Source organism: Eretmochelys imbricata, chromosome 7, assembly GCF_965152235.1.
Source record: "Eretmochelys imbricata isolate rEreImb1 chromosome 7, rEreImb1.hap1, whole genome shotgun sequence".
NCBI lineage: Eukaryota > Metazoa > Chordata > Testudines > Cheloniidae > Eretmochelys > Eretmochelys imbricata.
In genome coordinates, this window is record NC_135578.1 from 42996205 (window position 1) to 43016943 (window position 20739).

Sequence of the window (20739 nt, forward strand, 5' to 3'; positions counted from 1 at the left end):
CATGTATCTGCACCAATTACTCAGTCAGCTGTGGAAAGGAGCATGAATGCTAGATTTTTGAATTAAAATTGGGAACAGGGATGTAGAATAAAAGGTAGCTCAGATGTATCCTGTAGTGGTAAGGTAGTTAAGGTCTTCCTACCTTGTCAGAACTACTTCAGCCACTGGAAGGGAAGCATCCTGTACTGCATTCTCATTTTGAGAAAAGGATAGAAGTTTCTGTGTGGAAGACTGTGCAGCCAGACTTCTTTTTATCTTGGAAAGAAGTTAATGATGGTGCTAATGGGGTGAATACGATGAGGCTCCTCAGTGCTCTTAATGTTCTACAGATTGTGTATGTCAGTCTTAGGCTTTATGTAGACATTACTGGAATGCAATGGTAAAACCATTCCAAACCTCTAAGATATCAGAAGTAATAATGGGGTGCAGTGACTGGGGTGAAGGACAGAAACAAACAGAGAGCAAGTGCAGTTGAAGGCAAGCAAAACATGAAGAGAGTAAAATTTGGAACAAATGTGACAGAGCAGAAGCCATCTGTTTAGCGAAAGAACAGGACAGTGTGCTGACCAGGACTCAGAGGGAGCAGCCTCAGAAAATTCATTAAAACCTGGAATTTGCTGTGCAGTTGAGTCCGATCTTATGAGACAAAGAAGCATCAGTCCCTGGAGGGGGAGGTGGTGGTATTTCAGTATGAAGCATTCATTTACATTTTCCACAAGAGGGTTCTTGAGCCAACGAGGTTAGAGAAAATAGGATGGATAGGTGCCAAGTGGAATAGCTCAGAATAATGAAAATGTTATTCTTTTACACCAGGGATCAAAGTATGTTGAAAGATTTTACTTTTAGCGTCAACTGGCCTGAATGCTCAGTTGTGATTTACTGAGCTTTTTGGTAAAGGATGGTGTACTGCAATGAATAGGTTTTATTTTAATTAATGATGAAAAGATCCCTTCACACCACTTAAAATGAGATCATGTTTAATTATTTAGATGATCATATATGTCCCTGAGGAGGCAGACTGGCATTTTGGGAGGTGCCAGTTGTCTGGTAGGGTACTGCTGCTGGCCAAATATAAAAGGGTGTGCTTTACCTCCCTTACCTTAGAGTTTGTATAAGCCACTGAGCTGTGGTTGTTTTTACTTTTTTCAGGTGGACACTAGTTTGCAGAATGGCTTTGCCCCTGGTATGAAGCTAGAGGTTGCTGTCAAGTCTGACCACAACACCTACTGGGTAGCCACCATCATCACTACTTGTGGGCAGTTGCTCCTCTTACGCTATGATGGCTATGGGGAAGACCGCAAGGCAGACTTTTGGTGCGACATCTTGACAGCTGACTTACACCCAGTTGGTTGGTGTGAGCAGAACAAAAAGATTCTCAAAGTGCCTGAAGGTAACAACTCCCCATGGAAATAAGGGAGTGTGGAATTTAGTTTTTGATGTATGTTTGCCCTTTGTAACTGCTAAGAGAAGCAATTTGCACTTGCTATAAAACATCTCAAACTGTTAAGCTAATTTGACTGCCCACTTCATCTCAAAAACTTCTATATACTTGCAGTTATAATGGATCCTTTTATCTGAGATGCACCAGTAGCTTGGACCCAAATTAGACTTGCCTTTAAAACATAGATTTTTGGTACTCACTAGCCATTGCCACCCAAATTCTTTGGTTTTGCTATTTTTTAGGCATTTGCCATTGAGACACTTTTTTTTTCCATAAAACCACCTGTTTTTACGTAGAACCTACTCTGTAAACGACTGTGCCTTGTGCTTGTAATGAGTTTAATTCCCAAATCTATGTTTATATCAGTGGCCGTGATGTACAAAAAATAAAATAAAGCAAATACAAGGTTAATTTTGAGCTGCACAGTCGGTGCTTTACACTTACCTACTTTGCTGTCCCTCCTTGTAACAGACTCTCCGTATGACCACTCCAATATAGGCCTTCTCTACATAGAACGTCATCCTCCTTCTTAACACTCTTTCCCCCTCATTGCCGTATATCTGTGTGGTGCTCCCATTGATGTCAATTTCCAGAGTCTGGAAAGAAAGCAGCCTGAGAATGATCTTTGATATGAAGATGCTGTTGGGGTTGTGCTCTTGGTTTTCACCTGGTGCCTGCCTGTGGAATGGAATGTCTGATTGGCCATCCCCAAGACGGGCTTGTGTTTGCTCCCTCGCATCATTTCTGGGTAACTGCTGAGACCTGATGCCCCAAGAGCAGCTCCCCATACTGGTTCCCTGTGAAACCTGTTTATCAAAGTGGTTGAAGCTCACACTTCAAGGCAGGTGAAACAGAGATCAGTTATTTAACAAAGTTCACTCACACGATTGATTTTATTTAAAACTTCAGACCCGCCCACTTTCTCCAATTCTTGTCTGTTATCTGAAGACATTGTACTCTTGTATTGAAATGAAGGAAAGTTCTGAGTTGACCCTATCTGTTGAAATAACACTAATGTGAAATCTTGCTTATCTTTAAGTAAATCTAAGGTAAAGTCACACTCTGATGTAGGAGCATATGGGCCTTCTTATTGACGTGTGGATGAGAAATGTACCCTCCTGAATGAAATGTCACAAGGGCACTCAAATGACTTGTTGCTTGAAGTAGCATTTTGCTGGCCACAGAAGTAATCTCACCCTTGTTTTTTGTTTAGGTATCAAGGATAAGATATCTGACCAGGAAGAATTCCTTCGACAGACACTGACAGGAGCATGCAGTGCTCCTGCTAACCTGCTAGAGGGTGTGAGTGTTTATTCAAATAGACTGAATTAACTCACTTGAAACAACAGTGAGGCTTCTTTTTTAGGGCTACGACACTCTTAGCATCTTTAACCACAGTATATAAAGTAAAGCCCTTTGTAAGTGAATCATTTCTACATCTTTCTTAATTTTAAATGCTATTGCTGTAAGCTGTTGAAATTCAGAAAAATATGTTGGGTCCACCTTCTGGTATCTGTGTAGCATTTGTGTTTTGTCAAATGCTTTTCCTGAACGTGTTTGTAACTGCAGATTCAGATGATCTCTTCCACCCATTAACGCCTGTCAGAGTAAAGGAGCTCCTCGCAAATTCCCTGAGTGCCCAGCCCTTTCTCTTAGCCTGTTCCTCCTTCCAAATAGCTTTGTGGAATCTCGTCCTTGTCTGATCTTCAAAATGCCTCCTTCCTTAGTCATGTCCCCTGTTAATCTTCTCTTTACTATTGAACAGATATTTTTTTCATTCCTTTTGTCTCATCCTTAACTCATGTACCTCTGCTTTAAATGGGACAAATTCAGAACCTTTTTAACTGTCACCCATTTCTCTGTAGCTAGATCTTTGATATGAATAAAATCGAATCAAGAACAAAAACCTGGCTACCTCATTCAATCTCTAATCTTAATCTGTTCCCCATACAGGGCAGTGCGATGGCACTTTGGAAAATGAGTGATATGCTTACCATTTAAACATTGTTTATATTCCACCTTTCAACATGGGCATCTTTGCTTCTTTTCTATCCTGTCCTCTTACATATTAAAAAGATGTCTGAATTTTTAAAGGGTGGGCTGTATTACTCCACTTCAAGCCCTGAATGTACAACTGGCAAATGCCTCTGAAACAACAGATGACCAGCACACTGATCCCATGCCTTTGCAAAAAACCCCATAATTTTATGGCCATGACTGCAGATACCACAGGAGCTCTGATGCAAGCAACCATGGCTAGTGAGTTCTGTAATCTCTTTGGTTAAGGGTGCTATGCTATTTGACTCCTGTATTCATGTTTCAGTTGGACAAGTGGTCCACAGCACAAAGGTGTGTCTAAGACACAGCATCAGTGACAGTGCAGAATCTATGTAACTCAGTCTATTCTGAACCAGTTCTGTGAGTCACTTACCTTATGGTCCTCTTTTGTTCTCTCCATTTTGGCCTGCAGCTTCACAGAGGGAAGAATCCCTTGGATCTCATTGCACCAGGCTCCAGACTGGAATGTCAAAACTCCCAAGATTCCTTGGAAGCCTGGATTGTCAAGGTGGTGGAAAACATTGGCGGGAGGCTCAAGTTGCGCTACGAAGGGTTGGTAGATTCTGACCAGTCTGATCAGTGGATGTTTTACTTGGATCCATTTCTTCATCAAATGGGCTGGGCAACTCAACAGGGATATGACCTCCAACCTCCAGCAGGTACCAAGTAACATTTTAAATCTATTGTCGATAGAGCTGGTGATCGTGAGCTTGAGACTGGAGTCCCCTCTTCTGTGCTCTAAATCTGGATTCCAGATCCATGTGTGTTCACACCACGAGACTGAGATCTAACAAACATCCCACTCTTTAATGAAAGAGCGTTTCATTAAGTAGTATGACAGAGGTTACACCCACTTGTTTTAATGTTGATAGCTGTTTTTGCCTGTCACCATCTTTATCCTGCTTGTAGTAGGCATTGAATATGGGGGAAGGATTGCCTTTTGACATTTATTTTAATGGCCTTGGGTTCTGGTATGAGGAAAATAATTATTGTAATTAAGTGTAACTAATGTAATGCTATATTTCATCTCTTGGGAGGCTCCATCCCAGGGCTTTTCACAAAGGTCCCCATTTCTTGCTCCTTAACAGCACACTTCTATTAGACCCAGGCCAATAGAGACTTCCCAGCCCACTATGATGCCTAGACTTCCATCTGAAGTAGGAGTACAACAGTGTATAGTAGGTTGTCCTAGAAAGTTAATACACCCTAAGGAATGTGGGGGTGAACAATGCATGTAGTGCAATGCCGGTCAATGTAAAATGGCTCTCTCTGAAGTTCAGGGAAGTGGAGATGGTGCCACTCCAACTTCAGCATAAGTACCTCCTCCATTAAAAAACCACACAAGATAATTTGTCATAATACATATTTTAAAAGAGGAGCTAATTAAACTTTTTATGATAATTGATTATCCACTATAATCGGGTGTCACACCTTCGGCAGTAATTAGCTAAACAGAAGCAAGCTTCCAAAGATGCTGTTTTGCTAAGTATCTTTACTCCACTGGTGGTTTTGGGTATGTGGCTGCAACTCCCCCAAAGGGGTGCCGTTCCTGCTAATTACATTTTGCTGTGTGTTGTAGCTGGCTTAACAGTTGTTGGGAGTGACTAATCGCACGGCTGTTTTGAAAGTATATCCTTCCTCTGCCTTGGAAATTACCCCGTGAGTCACAGTAATTCTTGGTTTTGGTCACCAGCTCAAAAGGCAGTGACTCTTCTGATATAAACTGAAAAGTGTTGGGCTTTTCTCCTAAACCCTTAGCTGCAAAAGACAAATTACTTCAGAAACACAAGGTGCCCCTGGTCTCAGTGATGGGCGTCTACATTAAATTCTAACTTTTAAGCAGTGCGTGTACATTTAGTTTTTTAAAAGTCACAATCTTTTTTTTTTTTTTTTTTTTTAAACGGTTAGGGTAGAAGCCCAATCCATCTTCCTGCTGATGTCAATGAGAGTATTTCCCTTGTTGATAATTGTATCAAGTCCCAAACCAGTAGGATTTGGAATCACACTGAAAAATTAATATTCTGCTTGTTTCACCTGCATCACTATATTGATGGAAAATAAACAAAATTCTATCAGTCTCTCTCTCTTCAAGGATTTGAATAGTGCAGTTTTAAAACACTGGGCATATGGACTATTTTCTTAATCCAGTTTTGGGCTGCTTCCTTGATATTCTGTGAGAAAAGCCTTTTGGTATCCAGTTCCACGAATCCCTTAATAAATCTTAGCAGGAACCCACCATTGGAGGTGGTAGCAACCTGTGATGGGGCATACTGAAGGAAATAGCCCCACCTGACTGTGCTGTACTCTGCGATACTTCATTGCTTGCTGCCTGTTTAACCTGCAGCCATAAAAATAGAGGAAATGACCAACAGTAAATCTCATTTCATTAGTAAATTCAGCATTGTACATTCTTTTATTACACTGTGGCTGTGATCAGAATGACCCCAAGCTTGCTATCAAATTAAAGATGTAGAAGCATATAGTTCACACAGTGGAACTTGATTTATGTAGTCCCTCTTCATACACAAGGTATCCTAAAGCTTTTAGAAAAGCTGGGAGTTCTTAGCCAGAGCTCTGAGGTAAGGCAATATGGTTTCTTAATGGATGCTCTGCTTAGCATTTAATGGGTCAAAAATAAAAGTAATTTAGCTTCACCCTCTTCATTTTCTGTGGGAGATACAAGAACTCTGCTCGTTCACTGTGCTACCTTTTTTTTTTGCTGAAGCTATCCGGTGCCTGAAAAGTGAGGCAGAATGGCAGGACATTTTGACAAAGGTGAAAGAGGAAGAAGAAGGGTCCTCAGTACCCACTGATCTCTTTAAGGTAAAATATCCAGTGCATAGAACTGGATCGAGCAAGGCTCCAGATAGTGTAGTGAGAACTGATGACTTTTGTCATAGCTGTAAGAATTAATTGTGGGAGAGCAAGCCATTGGAGCAAATTGAATGAGGGCTTGCTACTGCTGACTACAATGATGTATTATGTCAGGGTCAAGTGTTTATTGAGCAGTGTTGCCATTTGATGCAGGTTCTGATATTCCCTATTCAGGTGGCTGAAACTTAGGAAACAACTACTTTGTCTCACTTTGTTTAGTGCTCAGGGTTAGAAAAATATTTTAACTGATTTGTTTGGCCTCTGGCCACATTCTGCTGCAAGTTTGCAAAGCTCCTGGGGGAAATCTCTTGGGGCCTGTCATAGGGTGGTCCCACAAGGAACATCTTTCTGTGGCAGGCTGTGGCACAAGTGCGCCTGCCTCAGTTTCCTCTCTCAGGCAACCCAAGAATTCCACTTCAGTCTCTCTTGCTTCAAAAATAACCTTCCTTGGGGCCAGTTTATTTTCAAAACTATAGTGCAAATCAGTCCATAACAAAGGTCCCTACATAGTCCCTTCAGCATCCTGGTTTATAGAGTCCTTAAAATCCCATGACAACACACCACATACCATACGCCAGCATCTTCCACCACCCCAAGGCTCCTCCTCAGTCCTCTTATGCCTCTCTGACAAGACAGCCACGCCAGCCCTTCCAACTAAAGTGCAACCCTGATCTTCCCAGCAGAAATTCCCCCACAGTCACTATACTGGGAGATCATCTTCACCAGGGAAGCATCCCTCATTGCCCCCTGGTCCTCATGCTTTCCCTTACTTCTTGCTTTCTAGCCTTGGAGATAGCAGCAGGTTAAGTTCCTCTGCTGCTCTCCTGTCCAGCTAAGGAGTCGGCACACAGCTCCCTCTACTGCTCTCTCACAGTCATCCCTCTCCAGCCTCCCTTTCCCCGGAAGTCTGGCTTGGAGATACCAGCCAGCAAACCCCTCATGCTGTGCTCCTGCCTACAGCCTTCTCCCAGGAACCAGCTACAGCATCCTTCCAGGGCATTCCTCAGTCTCCTGGTCTCTGGCAGCTCTCACCTGCAGGAGCGCTGGACCTACTTCCTTTACAGGGTCTGGCCACCCCCTGATGATATGGAAAAACTCACAGCTTCAGTGGAAGGACGGTTGCCCCTTATTTTCATTATACAATTCTTGCTGGTACTCAGTCACCTGTGCAAAACTTACAATTTACTAGAACAAGGCAGGATGAGCTAAAAAGGTCTTAGTTAACTTCTAGGTGCTTAAAGGTGAATACTGTCAGTTTTTTTCCATTAAAAAACATGGTTAATCTGTGCTCTAATCTTGTGGTTTTCAGGACAAGCCTGTGATTGGAGTGCATTCATTCACTGCAAGCATGAAGTTAGAGGCTGTGGATCCAGTAGCACCTTTTGTCCTCTCTCCTGCTACAGTTGTTAAGGTACCAGGATTCGTTCTGAACTCTCCAGCTATGGCTGAAGCTCAGTTGCTCTTTTAGTTCTGTGCTTGTTGATTGAGAATTCCCTGCATGCTTTCTAAAATTTTACATTAGAGTTTAAGCTGCAGACTTTTCATAGATCACATGTGGGTCAGGTACCTGCCAGGTGACTTTGACCCAGGGGTGAACACTTTTTAGTTAAAAATTGGAGCAGTGAGAATCATAGCCTGAAAGAATAAACAGCTAAAATTATCAGTGCTGAGTGCCTAAACTTTGACTCCTAAATCCATACTTGGTCATGTGTCACGGAATCACAGGGTCAGTGCTATCTTGGCTCCATAATGTCTCTGGGAGGAAACCCCTTAGGTGTAACAGCCCTCTCAGGAGTCACACACTCTTGGAGCTTAAGCCCTAGGTTTCACTGCCTCCTGGAATTGCACCTTCAGCTTGCCTGTCTCTCTCCATGAGAAACCCTCTCCCCAGGGAGTCCACTAACTATGGACCCCTTGGGGGGCCTCCACACCCAGAGGGAGTAATGCAACCCCAGTCTTTAGACTGGAGTGACTCTCAGCCAGCATAAAAACAGAAAGGTTTATTGTATGGCTGGAACACCGCACAGAAAGTTCTCAGGGGCCTCAAGCATAGAAAATCTTAGCAAAGTCCAGCATCCAGGTGGGCTCAGGCCGCTCTTTGCGGTCCAGAAGTGACCACTCCTTCCAGCGGCCCACGCTGTATCACCTCCAAAGCCCATTCTCTGTTTTTTGTCATCCTTTCCTTGGCAAACAGATCGCCTGGTGTCTCTCTCTAGCCCTTGGTTGTCTCATTGGTCAAAACTGTCTGGCTCCCAAGATGGGGTAGGCCGTCAGTTGCTGAGTTACAAAGTGTCCAGGCTGTCTGGGTCCCGGCTGCTAGGCAGGGTCACAGTTGGTTCTTTACGACAATAAACACCCTTTTCTACCACCTCGTTAAACATGCAGCACATAGGTGGAAACTGAGGCACACAGCATTCATACAAAAATTCCTCACTTCATCACATCCATGCAATTTAGAATGGCCTGATTTTCCCATGATGCTGAATCCTTATAGCTGCCATTAACTTCAGTGGAATCTGTTCATACTTACTTGGCATCTTTTGAAAATTGTATGGATTTAAGAGCCCAGCTTTAGACTCCCGTGTTTGACAGCTTTTACCAACATCTTTGTTTTAGTAAACACCTAAGAGGTTCCAGAAGAGACTGTACACCCACACACTATGCAGGTTCCAAAAGAGACTGCACACCTCAGATTATACAACTTATTTAGTCTTCCTTTATGTATTTTCAAACAAATGTTGTGCTCCCTTTTGCTTTTTACTATAGAATTAATGTTCTTTGAATCTTTGCTCCTACATTGTGTCTTACATTTCAGACATTTTATTTCTCTCTCCTGTGAACTCTAACTTATCAGTCTCTTTAAATATGCAGTACTAATTTAATACTCTGAAGTACAGCCAGTTCTGAAGGGAGTAGAATCATTATGGCACTTGTTGGGGTTTTTTTGGTTTGTTTTTGTTTGATCTGACATTCTAAGTGAAAACACCCAATATGGCGTGCGTGTGTGTGTGTGTTTGTGGCGGCACTGACCCATCCTGTTTAGCATCCATTCTATCATTTTCTGTGGCTCAAGTTCCTAACCATAGTCCTCATTCTTTAGTTATGTATTTTGCTTACTCCTTGCAGGATGTCATACCGTTGTGTGTCTGATTTTTAAATATTTCTTGGACTTCTCAGTTCTTACATTTGTATTGTATTCTCATAATCCTGGCCTCCAAAAACATATTGGACACATTTCTCCAAGCTTTGGATCACACCTAAATTTAATCTTCTCTCACGCTCTCTTTCATCATCAGTCGCTGTTGAAAATAGTGAACTTATGAAATAACTAACCTCTCTAGGATCCCACTCAACATTGTCACACATTAAATAGTTCATTATTGTGAGATTTAAAACAACCAACCTAAGTGCATGTGTTTTGTTTTGTTTTAATAATATTCCATATATCTTGTATGTACTGTGAGGAACATGAAGCCAGGATATAATATGTCCACTCTATTTCCTTTTTTCTACTAAGCTTGTTATCTAATCAAAAAGAAACAAATTAAGTTACCTTAATATGGATTGTTTTGATGAGCCCATTTTTATTTACTTGGAGTCATATAGCTCTCTCGGCAATTACTTATTGCTAGCTATTTATCACCTCATTTGTCTTTAAGTGCCTATAAATTGACTGCTTTATTAATTGTTCTATTACATTTCCAGATATTATCGTGCAGTCTGCTGGTCTGTGATTCTGTAAATCATCCTGTCTTTTTTCTTTTTTTTAATCCCTCTAATATTTGCAAATGCAGAATTTGGAAAATACCTGACAGTAGATTAGCCTTCAAAAATTAAGATATTGTATCTGCTACCCTAAGGCCATCTCTCTGTCTCTTTTTGGATAACTTTGCAGGTGTTCAATGAAAAATATTTCTTGGTAGAAATTGATGACTTGCGACCAGAATGCAAAACCAGCCGGTCATACGTTTGTCATGTCAACAGTACTGGTATCTTTCCTGTGCAGTGGAGTCTGAAAAATGGTTTGCATCTGAGCCCTCCACCAGGTATATGTCTGCATTTTTGTCTCAGGTTTCAGAGTAACAGCCGTGTTAGTCTGTATTCGTAAAAAGAAAAGGAGGACTTGTGGCACCTTAGAGACTAACCAATTTATTTGAGCATGAGCTTTCGTGAGCTACAGCTCACTTCATTGGATGCATACCGTGGAAACTGCAGAAGACATTATATACACACAGAACCTGGATTTGTGCAGGAAGTGGCCCACCTTGATTATCATACACATTGTGAAGAGAGTGGTCACTTTGGATGGGCTATTACCAGCAGGAGAGTGAGTTTGTGGGGGGGGGTGAGAAAACCTGGATTTGTGCTGGAAATGGCCCAACTTGATGATCACTTTAGATAAGCTATTACCAGCAGGACAGTGGGGTGGGAGGAGGTATTGTTTCATGGTCTCTGTGTGTATATAATGTCTTCTGCAGTTTATCAAATTAGATTATCAATTAGTTTATCAATCAGATTATCAAAACTTTTTATGAAAGATTAACTACGATGCTTAATGGCTACATAATGGATTTGCATAGTGATTCATCCTCATCACACTACACTAGTCGCCATTTATTTAATATACAGTACATCAGTGCCTAGCAAATTTAAGGCACTATGTAAATAATGACTTCTATTAAATCTGGATTACAACCCTTCATTTAAAAGTGAGACTCTCTTCAGCTGTGCAGTCTAATCTTGTGGGACACCTTTCAAGGAGTCCTCATGCATTCTCCAGAATGTGGTCAACCTGCAGTAACATGTTCTGGTTAATGCCCTCTCATACCTAGCGTGTCCTAACTATCTCCAAGCAGACAGTCTCTAAAGAGAAACTAAGACCCAGATTTTTAAAGGTATTTAGGTGTTGCTGCACTCAGTGTTGCAACACCAAACTGTGATAGGAGCCTACACCTCATTTTCAAAAGGGATCTAGGCAAGCGTCTAAGATGTAGTTGAACATATCGCAGTACAGCTTCAATTGTAATAACAGAGAAGCTAATGCCAGGACATTGTAAACTTTGTCTTTGCTGCAGTGTTATCTCCTACGGAGGTAGCAGCAAATAACACTTGAACAGCATAGAGTGTTTCCATTAGCAGCATAGAGTAACTGAGTTCTCACTGCATTACTAGCTCCGGTGTTAGCCGCACTCAAACTTCAAAAAACACTGCCTGACAAGCCAGCTAGTTTGAGTTTAAAGCACTACTTAACTTGGCTAGAGACTTGTGTGTGTGAATGGGAGTCAGGTAGGGGCAGCACTCGAGTTATACCTTGAGCTAACGCTGCAGTGAAGACAAACTCTCAAGCAGTAGGGCATAACTTAAAACATGCAAAACCACCCAGGGCCTGATCCTGAGTTGCTTGCTTGGCAAAGCTCCTATATTCTGTGAGAGTGGTGCTGGATTAGGCCTTTCATTGGACTGTGCAGCCCACAGGCCCCAATTGGGAATTAAATCATCCATATCTTGGATAATGCAAGCATTTGGTTGACTGGAGTCATCTGTCTGGTGTAATACAATTAAGCAACCACTTTGCTTGCTCTTTGCTCAGGTTATCCCGGGCAGGACTTTGATTGGGCGGACTATCTCAAACAGTGCGGTGCTGAGGCTGCTCCCCAGAGCTGCTTTCCTTTGGTAAGCTTTTCTGGAATAATGCTTTTTCCTGTACTAGTGGCTACTCCTCATGATGTCCACTTACATAAACAACACCCTTGCTTCTTGTGATTGTTACAGGGACACACAATGCTTTTGACCCTGTGACCTAAACAGCGCTCATAGTTGTTCATGGAACAGAAGTGTCTAGAGAATGTAATAAAGGTGAACTGAAGTGTTTGTGCAAAAAAGTCAGAGTTCCCAGATTAACAGATTACAGTGGCAGTGTGAATCTAACGTAAAAGGCCATTTCACATGAGATGTAACTGTCCATGGAATCACTGCCACTGCACTGGTCTTTCATGTGTGCATCTATGTTAAAATGGTACCCTTCCCCTGCTCAACCCTTGCCACCTATCTAGGGTTTTTTTCCCCACTCTTCTTTCTTAACTGTAATTATGATTTGACTTGAAAATTCAATAAAATGTTCCAATGGGAAAAAATTATTTTTGTCATTCTGTACCACAGTGGTGGTATTACTAGCTGAACACTTTGTGAAAGCAGCACCAGAGGGCTGTTTTCTTAACCCTTGCCAACCCTCTCTCTGGAAAGTATTGAGGCAGATGTAGTCATCAGGGAAACAGTCAAACTTCCTGGTTTAGAAAAGGGGGATGCTGGCAAAGCTTTTCTTTTCATCTTATCCTCCTCTTGCCCTCTTTCCTCAGTGTCTGAAAATACAGACTCTGGGCTTTTCTGAGAGGAGTGGGTTGGGAGGTTCTGGGGATGACTGTAGGGCATCTTTTATTAATTGGTAATACTTAGCCCTGCCTTGCAGGGGACTAGACAAGAAGACCTCTTAAGATACCTTACAGTCCTACAATTCTATGATTCAGATAAGTGTTGTAAGTAGGGAGGGAAATAACATAAAACCATTTTTTTTCCCCACCAGAAAAGCCTGCCTTGCTGTCTGCAGTACCTAGTATCCATTTAGATGAGGAAGGAAATTTAATTGGGATTTAGTGCAGCTGGGATTGTCACGGGTGCTGTTTTTTTTTTTTTTTTTTAAAGGGCTTTCCTAATTATTATAATGGAAAAAGGCAGACTGAGGTTGCCTTCTGCCTGTCAGTCTGATTATTTCAGTTTGCTAGCTACTGATGTTTCACTTGCAGGTAAATAACTGGGAGCAGTTTCTCGATTCTAGTTTTGGTTAAATCTCTGTCAGTGAGTCTCTCAGCTGAATTTTTCTCATGCTCCAATGCAAATGCAACCCTATGTGAGTGCGTCACTACATACTATTCTGCCTTGCTTCTCTGAAATTCCCTTTAACCTGAAATACGGTTACATATTCAGATGTGTTAATTACCCTGAAAATTCTTTGTGAATCCTTGATTACCCACATGAGTTTGAAGTCCCCCATCATGGTCATGTAATCAAGTTTGTATGTTTTAGTCCTCCACATGGCTGTTTACATCTGATAGGCTGGTAAATTCACACATTTTCTCCAAACATCCCTTGATCTGTCATCTTTTTATTAGCTAACTTCCAACCATGGATTTAAAGAGAACATGAAACTTGAGGCTGTGAACCCTGTTGATCCAGGGGAAATTTGCATTGCCACAGTCACCAAGGTGAAAGAGTCCTACCTCTGGCTTCAATTGGAGGGTAAGTGCCCCTTAAGAGAACAGGAGGCTTGTCCCGCTCTGACCTTGCCACAAATCATGTTAGTACACCAGTCTCACCTGGAGATTGATTGATGGTCATAAATCATCAGCCACAGACACTTTCTGCTAAAAATGGCTAGCAAATCCTTGTCTTCTGTAATTGAAGGACGATATTGTTAGCCCTTTCTCTTGCTCCTCTCCTAGTTTTTAAGATTTAAAATGGCAGCGTTCACTTATCTTGGGGTTAAAATCACCCCATGCAGAGAGTTGGCACAAATCACTGTGTAAATCTATTTTCAGCATTATTCTCAGAAAATAAATAAATAAATTCTGGGACTTAAGTGGAGCATGGGCCTTGTGGTATCTCTCTGCACAGGGGGTGACTTTCACTTAAGGTTTTACCCAAGCTGAGCAGCATGACACCTGGAGGAAATAATTTGCAGCAGAAAATCTAACAAGATAGAGCTGGCCTTTGCATGCTTCTTTATATTCCTTTTATTTTTCAGTAGAACCTCAAAGATATGAACACCAGAGTTACGGACTTACCAGACAACCAGACACCCTGTGGAACTGGAGGTCCTCAATCAGGCAGCAGTGCAGACCAAAAAAAATAAAAGCAAATACTGTACTGCCTCAGGGCTTTAGCCAGGGAGGGCAGGGGCTGCAGCCATGGCAGGGGAGAGGTCAGGGCTCCGGGCTGGGTGGGGAGTCTTGGGGCTTCTGATCCTCACAGCACCAGGATTCAGGGCTTTAGATGGGGTAGGGGGAGCACTGGCCCCGCAGCTCTGCTCCTGGTTTCAGTTTCATGGGGGTGCTGGGGCTCAGGGGTTCAGCCCCGTGTCTCTGTTCCTGGCTTCAGCCCTGGGGGGGGGGGTGCTGGGGCTTTAGCTATGAGGGGAGCACCAGTTTCAGCCCCAGCACTCCTCCCATAGCTAAAGCCCCAAGCCCTGGTGTGGTCCTACCCTCCCCCCAGCGCTCCCCCCAGGTCTAAAGCACTGAGCGCCAGTGCTCCCGTGGGGCAGAAGCCCCGAGCCCTGGTGCCCCAAGAGTCCGAAGCCCTGACTCCCATCCTCGCCCAGGGCCCTGAACCCTCTCCCCACCCCGTTTTGCAGCTGCAGTCCCAACCCCCCGGGTGGCTGACATCCATAACCTCTTCTTCAGATTTCAGAGTAACAGCCGTGTTAGTCTGTATTCGCAAAAAGAAAAGGAGTACTTGTGGCACCTTAGAGACTAACCAAGTACTCCTTTTCTCTTCTTCAGAGTTACGGAACATTTCAGAGTTACGGGCAGCCTCCATTCCCATGGTATCCATAACATTGATGTTCTACTGTATTCTTCTTAGCTTATGCACAACATGCTTCAAGTGGCACGTGACTAGGATTCATCACCGAATTTGGTCTGCTAGTTGAATCATTAGCTTCCCTGCCCTGGGTCAGGTACTGACGAGGAACATGACGTGAACACCGATCCATGCCCCCCTTCATTTTATTTAAAGATTTTATTTAAAGGTTCATTTACTATGCATTGTGCTACTCTGCTGAATGAAAGATGACAAACTCCTCCTTTCCCAGCTTTTAGAAGTGAACAAATAAAATCAGGAAATAGTTGCTGATAAATGAAGGAAGGGGAAAATACTAAACCAGTGGCACTATTTTGCAATCACGTTGACATACAGATAGCAGGTCCCAGTACAGAATTTTGAAAACTGCTGTTTCGGTTACATTTTGCTTCTTTTAACTGAACAGGCTCCAAAAAGCCAGTTCCTGAATGCATAACGAGTGTGGAATCGATGAATATATTTCCAGTGGGTTGGTGTGAGACCAGTGGATTCCAGCTCAGACCTCCTCGCAGAGCAATAGGTACCAGTTCTGTTCTCTTTGTAAATTACTAGCAGTCAAGGTGGGGATGGAAAGTCTTTGAAGCTCTAACAAGTGCATCTACTGCAGAATTATCCCCATCATATATCATGAAACTACAAATGAAAGTGTCATCTCATTTTTAAAAATGTATGAAATTACTAGTGTCTGCATAAAATAAACACGTAATATTTTTAGGAATCTTTCACTTGCAAGGGGTGGGGTGAAAAGCGAGACACAGTACAAACTTGTACATTCATATACTTCATATGCATTATGCAGTGCAAAATGACTAGGAATACAGTAGTACGGGCAGCGTACAACCCTTATAGTCCATTCAGAATGAGATTTAAAGTAATGCAAGGGGCATATCAAAGGGGTGACCCCCAGCAACACTACTCTTGATTGCAACACAGTTTGTGTATGAAATACATAGCAGTCTCAAACATGGTCAGTCAGTCAGTCCATAAAGGCAGTTCATGTAGCTTTAAATTCATCATTCTGTTGAACAGTTCTTCGAGGTGTCTAGTTTCTCCAAGCACAAGCATAGGCCCATGTTTCACTAAATCCACGTGTCTGTCTTTCTGTTATAGCAGAATTGTTTTCACTATAGCAAATGCCTGGATTGTAACCTGTATTGGTAGTTGAACACTGCACTTAACATGTAGCTATTTTTATATAACTTCACAGCATTATCTTGGTCACATCACCTTCTCTAGAACTTCTTGGTGACATTAGATTGCCCAGTTAGACCTGTAAAATACTCAGATACCACAGTATTGATGGGTGAGAGAGAAGGCAGGCATGCAGATTTATTTCTTTTTGGCTGTTATACATACTTTGACTGGCCTGAAAAGTACAAGTTTGTGAAGAAGATGGTTCTGTGCACAAAAGCTGAGATTTTCACAGCTGGCTAGGGGATCTGATGCCCAACTTTCGTTAATTTCAGTGAAAATAGGGCATGCAAATCCCCTAAACATTTTTGGATAATCTCAGCCCAGATGACTGGTATAAACCTTGTATCGGAAGGGTAGCAGTGTTAGTCTGTATCCACAAAAACAAGGAGGAGTCAACCAGACCTGTCGTTGTTTTGGTATAAACTTCGTGTCAGCTGTTAAATGATTGCAGCAATTTTTGCATGTAGATGCCTTTGTCTTAAAACTTAGAGGAAGTGCTGCCATAAAAAATATTTTGTAATGGAAGTTTAACTTGCTTGGCTTTTTTTTTTTTAATTTATTTATTCATTAAATCAATCAATCCATCCTTTCCCTTCTCCTCCTCCCCCACCCATCCCCACCCCAATCTGGATTTACAGTGAACAAACAGAGGAAAATTGCTGTGGTTCAACCAGAGAAACAGTAAGTAACAAGTTTTGTACTATTATTATTTATTATTATTATTATTATTTATTATTATAATCCTTGTGGATGGTGATTTGTCTTTGCAACTTTGGTTTCATAGAAAAGGGACAGTGAAGTTTGTCAGGCTTGAGTTTATACCTATACTTAATTCCCACTGATTTTGAAAAACAATCTCTGCCCTTCTGAAATGAGAGCTACAGCACTGTTCAAGGACACTCTTTATGAGTGGGAAGCTGGGATTTTAACAGTTTAGTGCATATAGACTGCACTGATGGTTAATAGATCATCTCACTCTGGGATTTTAATTGTTGCTTCATCCCTTGTTTTAAGGAGCTGAGCGATCTTCCAGTATTGGAGGACGCTTAGGGTTTTTTGCTGTCTAAAAATATTTGTCAGCATTGTCATCATATGGATTTCATGATGGAAGCCTTAAACTACTGTAGTGGTTATCCTAAGTTGGGATGATTGCTTTAACTCTTTTCAGTTCATTTTCAGATTCATACTCCCTTCAGAGCACACAGCCACCTTCATTAGTGTTAATGTGAGTGCCATGTACATGTGCTCTGAGGAACAGAATCTGACTTCCTTAATGTTCTGTTGTGCAATTGAGATTTCCACATTATTTGATAGGAACGTTCAGCTGTTCTGTGTGAGAGCCCTCATTCAAATAGTGTGCAGCTAGTGTGTTCCTCCACAGTTGGCGTTGTATTACATGAGATGCTTACCAGATTGAAAAAGGAGAGAAAAGTGGGAGGAAAAAATAGTTCAAATAGAGACCATCCTTGTGTTCTCATCTTCAAAGGCTTTGTGAAACTATGTAGCATGAGCTTGTTCAAGTGACACATACAATGGATCTCCCTACAGTTAGTCTTGCTGATCTCGATATCATTGCAGGTATCAGATTTTACATGGTTGGACATCCCAATACTTGGTCCACTGTTTTCAGTAAAATAGACTCTCCTAACATGCCAAGCCACCTGTTTTTTAAATGGGGCCATTAGAAGTGTTTTTTAGTTTTTGTTTGAATCCGCATCTTTTCAAACGTGAAATGTAAAAACTGTGATGGTGTCTCCATGATGGAGTGGGCTGTGTTACCAAGCACCTTTGACACACCTGGCTTTTTCAAACAAGGGAAGAACACCACTGGCATAGAGCTGAGCTAGATCAACACAATTGCCTCTTCCTACAGCCTGAGTAAAGTTGTTAAATATTACAAAGATAATTGAAACCATAGGCTTGACACACTAAGTTGGGAGTGAGAAAGGACCTAGCCTTTTCGCAATCAAGATGTTGATGTATCAACCTTGGTCTCTTTCCCAACCTCCTCTCTCCCATTTCAGAATTTTGTCTTCAAGGACTGTCCATGAGAGGCTGAAGAACCAGGAACTGAATTCCACTGACTCAGGTAAGCATCTTGTTTGTTGGGTTAAGAAGGTGTGAGAGTTCTGTATCTTTATGGCATAATTGTCCAGCTGCTCAGTAACTTCAGCAGTCCTGAATTAATACAATAGGGTAAAAACTTTTCCAAAGGATAATCTTTCAAATGGCAAGGAAGACTTAACTTCAGAACAGCATACAATTACTGCTGCACATGGTACAATGAGAACATGTTGTCTTGATGCTGGAAGTTGGATTACTGTACCACTTAATCTTTTCTCCCACCAATGGATGTGCTGGAGCACCTGGAGCCAAAATATTTAGTCTTAATAACCCAGTTGTTTACAAAACACTTCCTCTAAGCTATATAAGTGGTATACATACCTGTAAATCCCATATGCTGTGAGTGGGAAGGAAATTAATTCATGTCTAAGCATCCCCCAACAAAAATGTTTTAAAATAATATTGAGAGATACATAAAACTGTGACACTTGGGTTGGGCTATTATAACAAACACGTCATACTCCACACCGAACTGTTAGAATACTATACTGATGTGAAGGTTTGTTTGTCTTTGTGATAACTTGATCATCAGTCTAAAGCAAGACTGTTCAAAGTGTAAAATAACTCATGTGCCAAATGGCAAAATCTGCTCATTTTCTAAAATGTTGAAAGAATGTATACAAGTACATCTGCTGATGAAACAGCTATACAATTCTATCCGTATAGCATCTAATCCTAAATTGCTCTGTTTCCCACACAGTAAAATGCATGTCTAAGGCTGTACCACTTTGCATATTAATTGGTTTTAAAATGGAGATATAATGTCATTTCATCTGTTTGTCAGTTTATAAACCACTGGAATTATGGCCTTTTTAGATTAAAGTGCTTTTCAATCAAAATTATAGGACTACAAGTGTAAAATTACTTTACTTTTATATTTATTTATACATCCATAAATATATTGCATCCATATATAGCAGCTTAAATTCTGAAGGATGCCAAGGTGTTTTACAGACTTCAACTGACATGCAAACTAAAAACAAGGATTACTTCAGCAACATTAAAGTGTAGCAACTGCTGGTGGAAAAAACAGCAGTTGTATAATATTGCTTTGCATTGTTAAACAGTTTAGGATAGGAAGTAGCAAATAGCTTTTCTGCTTGAAACTGCAAGGGAAATTTAGGGAGCAGTAATTACTGCACTTGAAATTTGTCCAGAACTCTGGTGCTTGATTTACTTATCTTCTCCAATTATATCAGATGGCTATGACCTTTGGGATTTTTCCCCCCTCCAACTGCATAGTTTCCCTTTAGAATCAGGCTTACTTAGAAGAAAGAAAATCTCCCGTTAAATCACCAGCACCATTTCCTTCAGTACGTTGGAGTTTCTTTGTGGACTGCCCCAGGTGCTGACCCAGTATGACCCTGCCTTGCTTGTTCTAACACCTTCCCAGAAGAAGATAGCATGGATGCAGGTCATAGACTTGCATGAGATGTAATATATAATCTCATACCATAAGTTGCAGAGCCACACACTAGTGTAGGTTTGTCATACTTCTATGCCCATTTCACCTGTATAATGCCCTCCAATCCACCTCCGCTGGGACTTCCAAAGTTTCAAACATCTGAAGAACTTATAAATCAAAAGCTGGCTATTTAGTTTTTGTAATAAATTTACCACAGAAATGTTTCCAGACTGTTCCTTTATCCCCTTTCAACTCCTCCCTCTTTGAACAATATTAGATTTCCCCAAAATGACAATGGCCATAGGTCTCTGACACCAAGTGATCAGGACCAATGACTAGCAGTAAGTTCCAGTATTTTCCATCAGGACTAGAAATGTATGCTTTATACCTTTTGGAAAGGGAAACTGCCTGCTTTTAATGTGGTTGTATCCTATACTTCTAGCCCTTTTCAAGAAACCTCTAAAACTGAATTGGTGGTAACTTGCATATCTTTCTGCGTCTAAAGTCAGGTACCTTGTTTACTCTATCTAGTATAAGGCTTTTGAAAGGGTATGCATTCTGGAACCTTTTAAAAATGACCTAAAATAGCAAATTCTTATGTCTGCTTTCTATAAAAATGCTATGGCTCAAAAAAGTGCTGTGTATTCCAGTGGAAAGTTGGTAATCTGCTATTTTTAATGGCCTGAAACTCCCATCTCTAGCCTGGATAAGAAGACATGTGACCCTAAGGCTGTAGCTGGTCTGGGAATGAATATTCCCTGTTATGGGCCTCAGAACATGGACACTTTGTAGGAAAAGGAGGCAACCTTTCTCTTGCTGATTCTCCCCCCCCCCCCCCCCCCAAAGTGTTTTTTGCTGCTTAGAATGTTAAAGTAGCTGCAGAGAATGGATCACTGGCAGAGCACAGATGAGGTGGGCAGTCAAAGGCTCATGATAAATTGCATAGCTGTGTGACTGGATTTATTTTTGGGCTCACTTTGTTATATGGATATTGCCAATACATAAACGGGGT

General features: G+C 41.5%; 1 protein-coding gene across 2 annotated transcripts in view; it reads left to right on the forward strand.

The window, feature by feature from the left end:
- Positions 1 to 20739, forward strand: part of SFMBT1 (Scm like with four mbt domains 1) — a 139755-nt gene that overhangs the window by 101842 nt on the left and 17174 nt on the right. For both annotated transcript variants that reach the window (XM_077821806.1, XM_077821808.1), the window contains exons 4-14: positions 1150 to 1390; positions 2655 to 2743; positions 3912 to 4158; positions 6225 to 6322; positions 7683 to 7784; positions 10269 to 10419; positions 11964 to 12046; positions 13540 to 13666; positions 15411 to 15524; positions 16837 to 16879; positions 18223 to 18287. In XM_077821806.1, the coding sequence (XP_077677932.1) occupies positions 1150 to 1390; positions 2655 to 2743; positions 3912 to 4158; positions 6225 to 6322; positions 7683 to 7784; positions 10269 to 10419; positions 11964 to 12046; positions 13540 to 13666; positions 15411 to 15524; positions 16837 to 16879; positions 18223 to 18287 (1360 nt within the window). The remainder of the gene's footprint in view (positions 1 to 1149; positions 1391 to 2654; positions 2744 to 3911; positions 4159 to 6224; positions 6323 to 7682; positions 7785 to 10268; positions 10420 to 11963; positions 12047 to 13539; positions 13667 to 15410; positions 15525 to 16836; positions 16880 to 18222; positions 18288 to 20739) is intronic.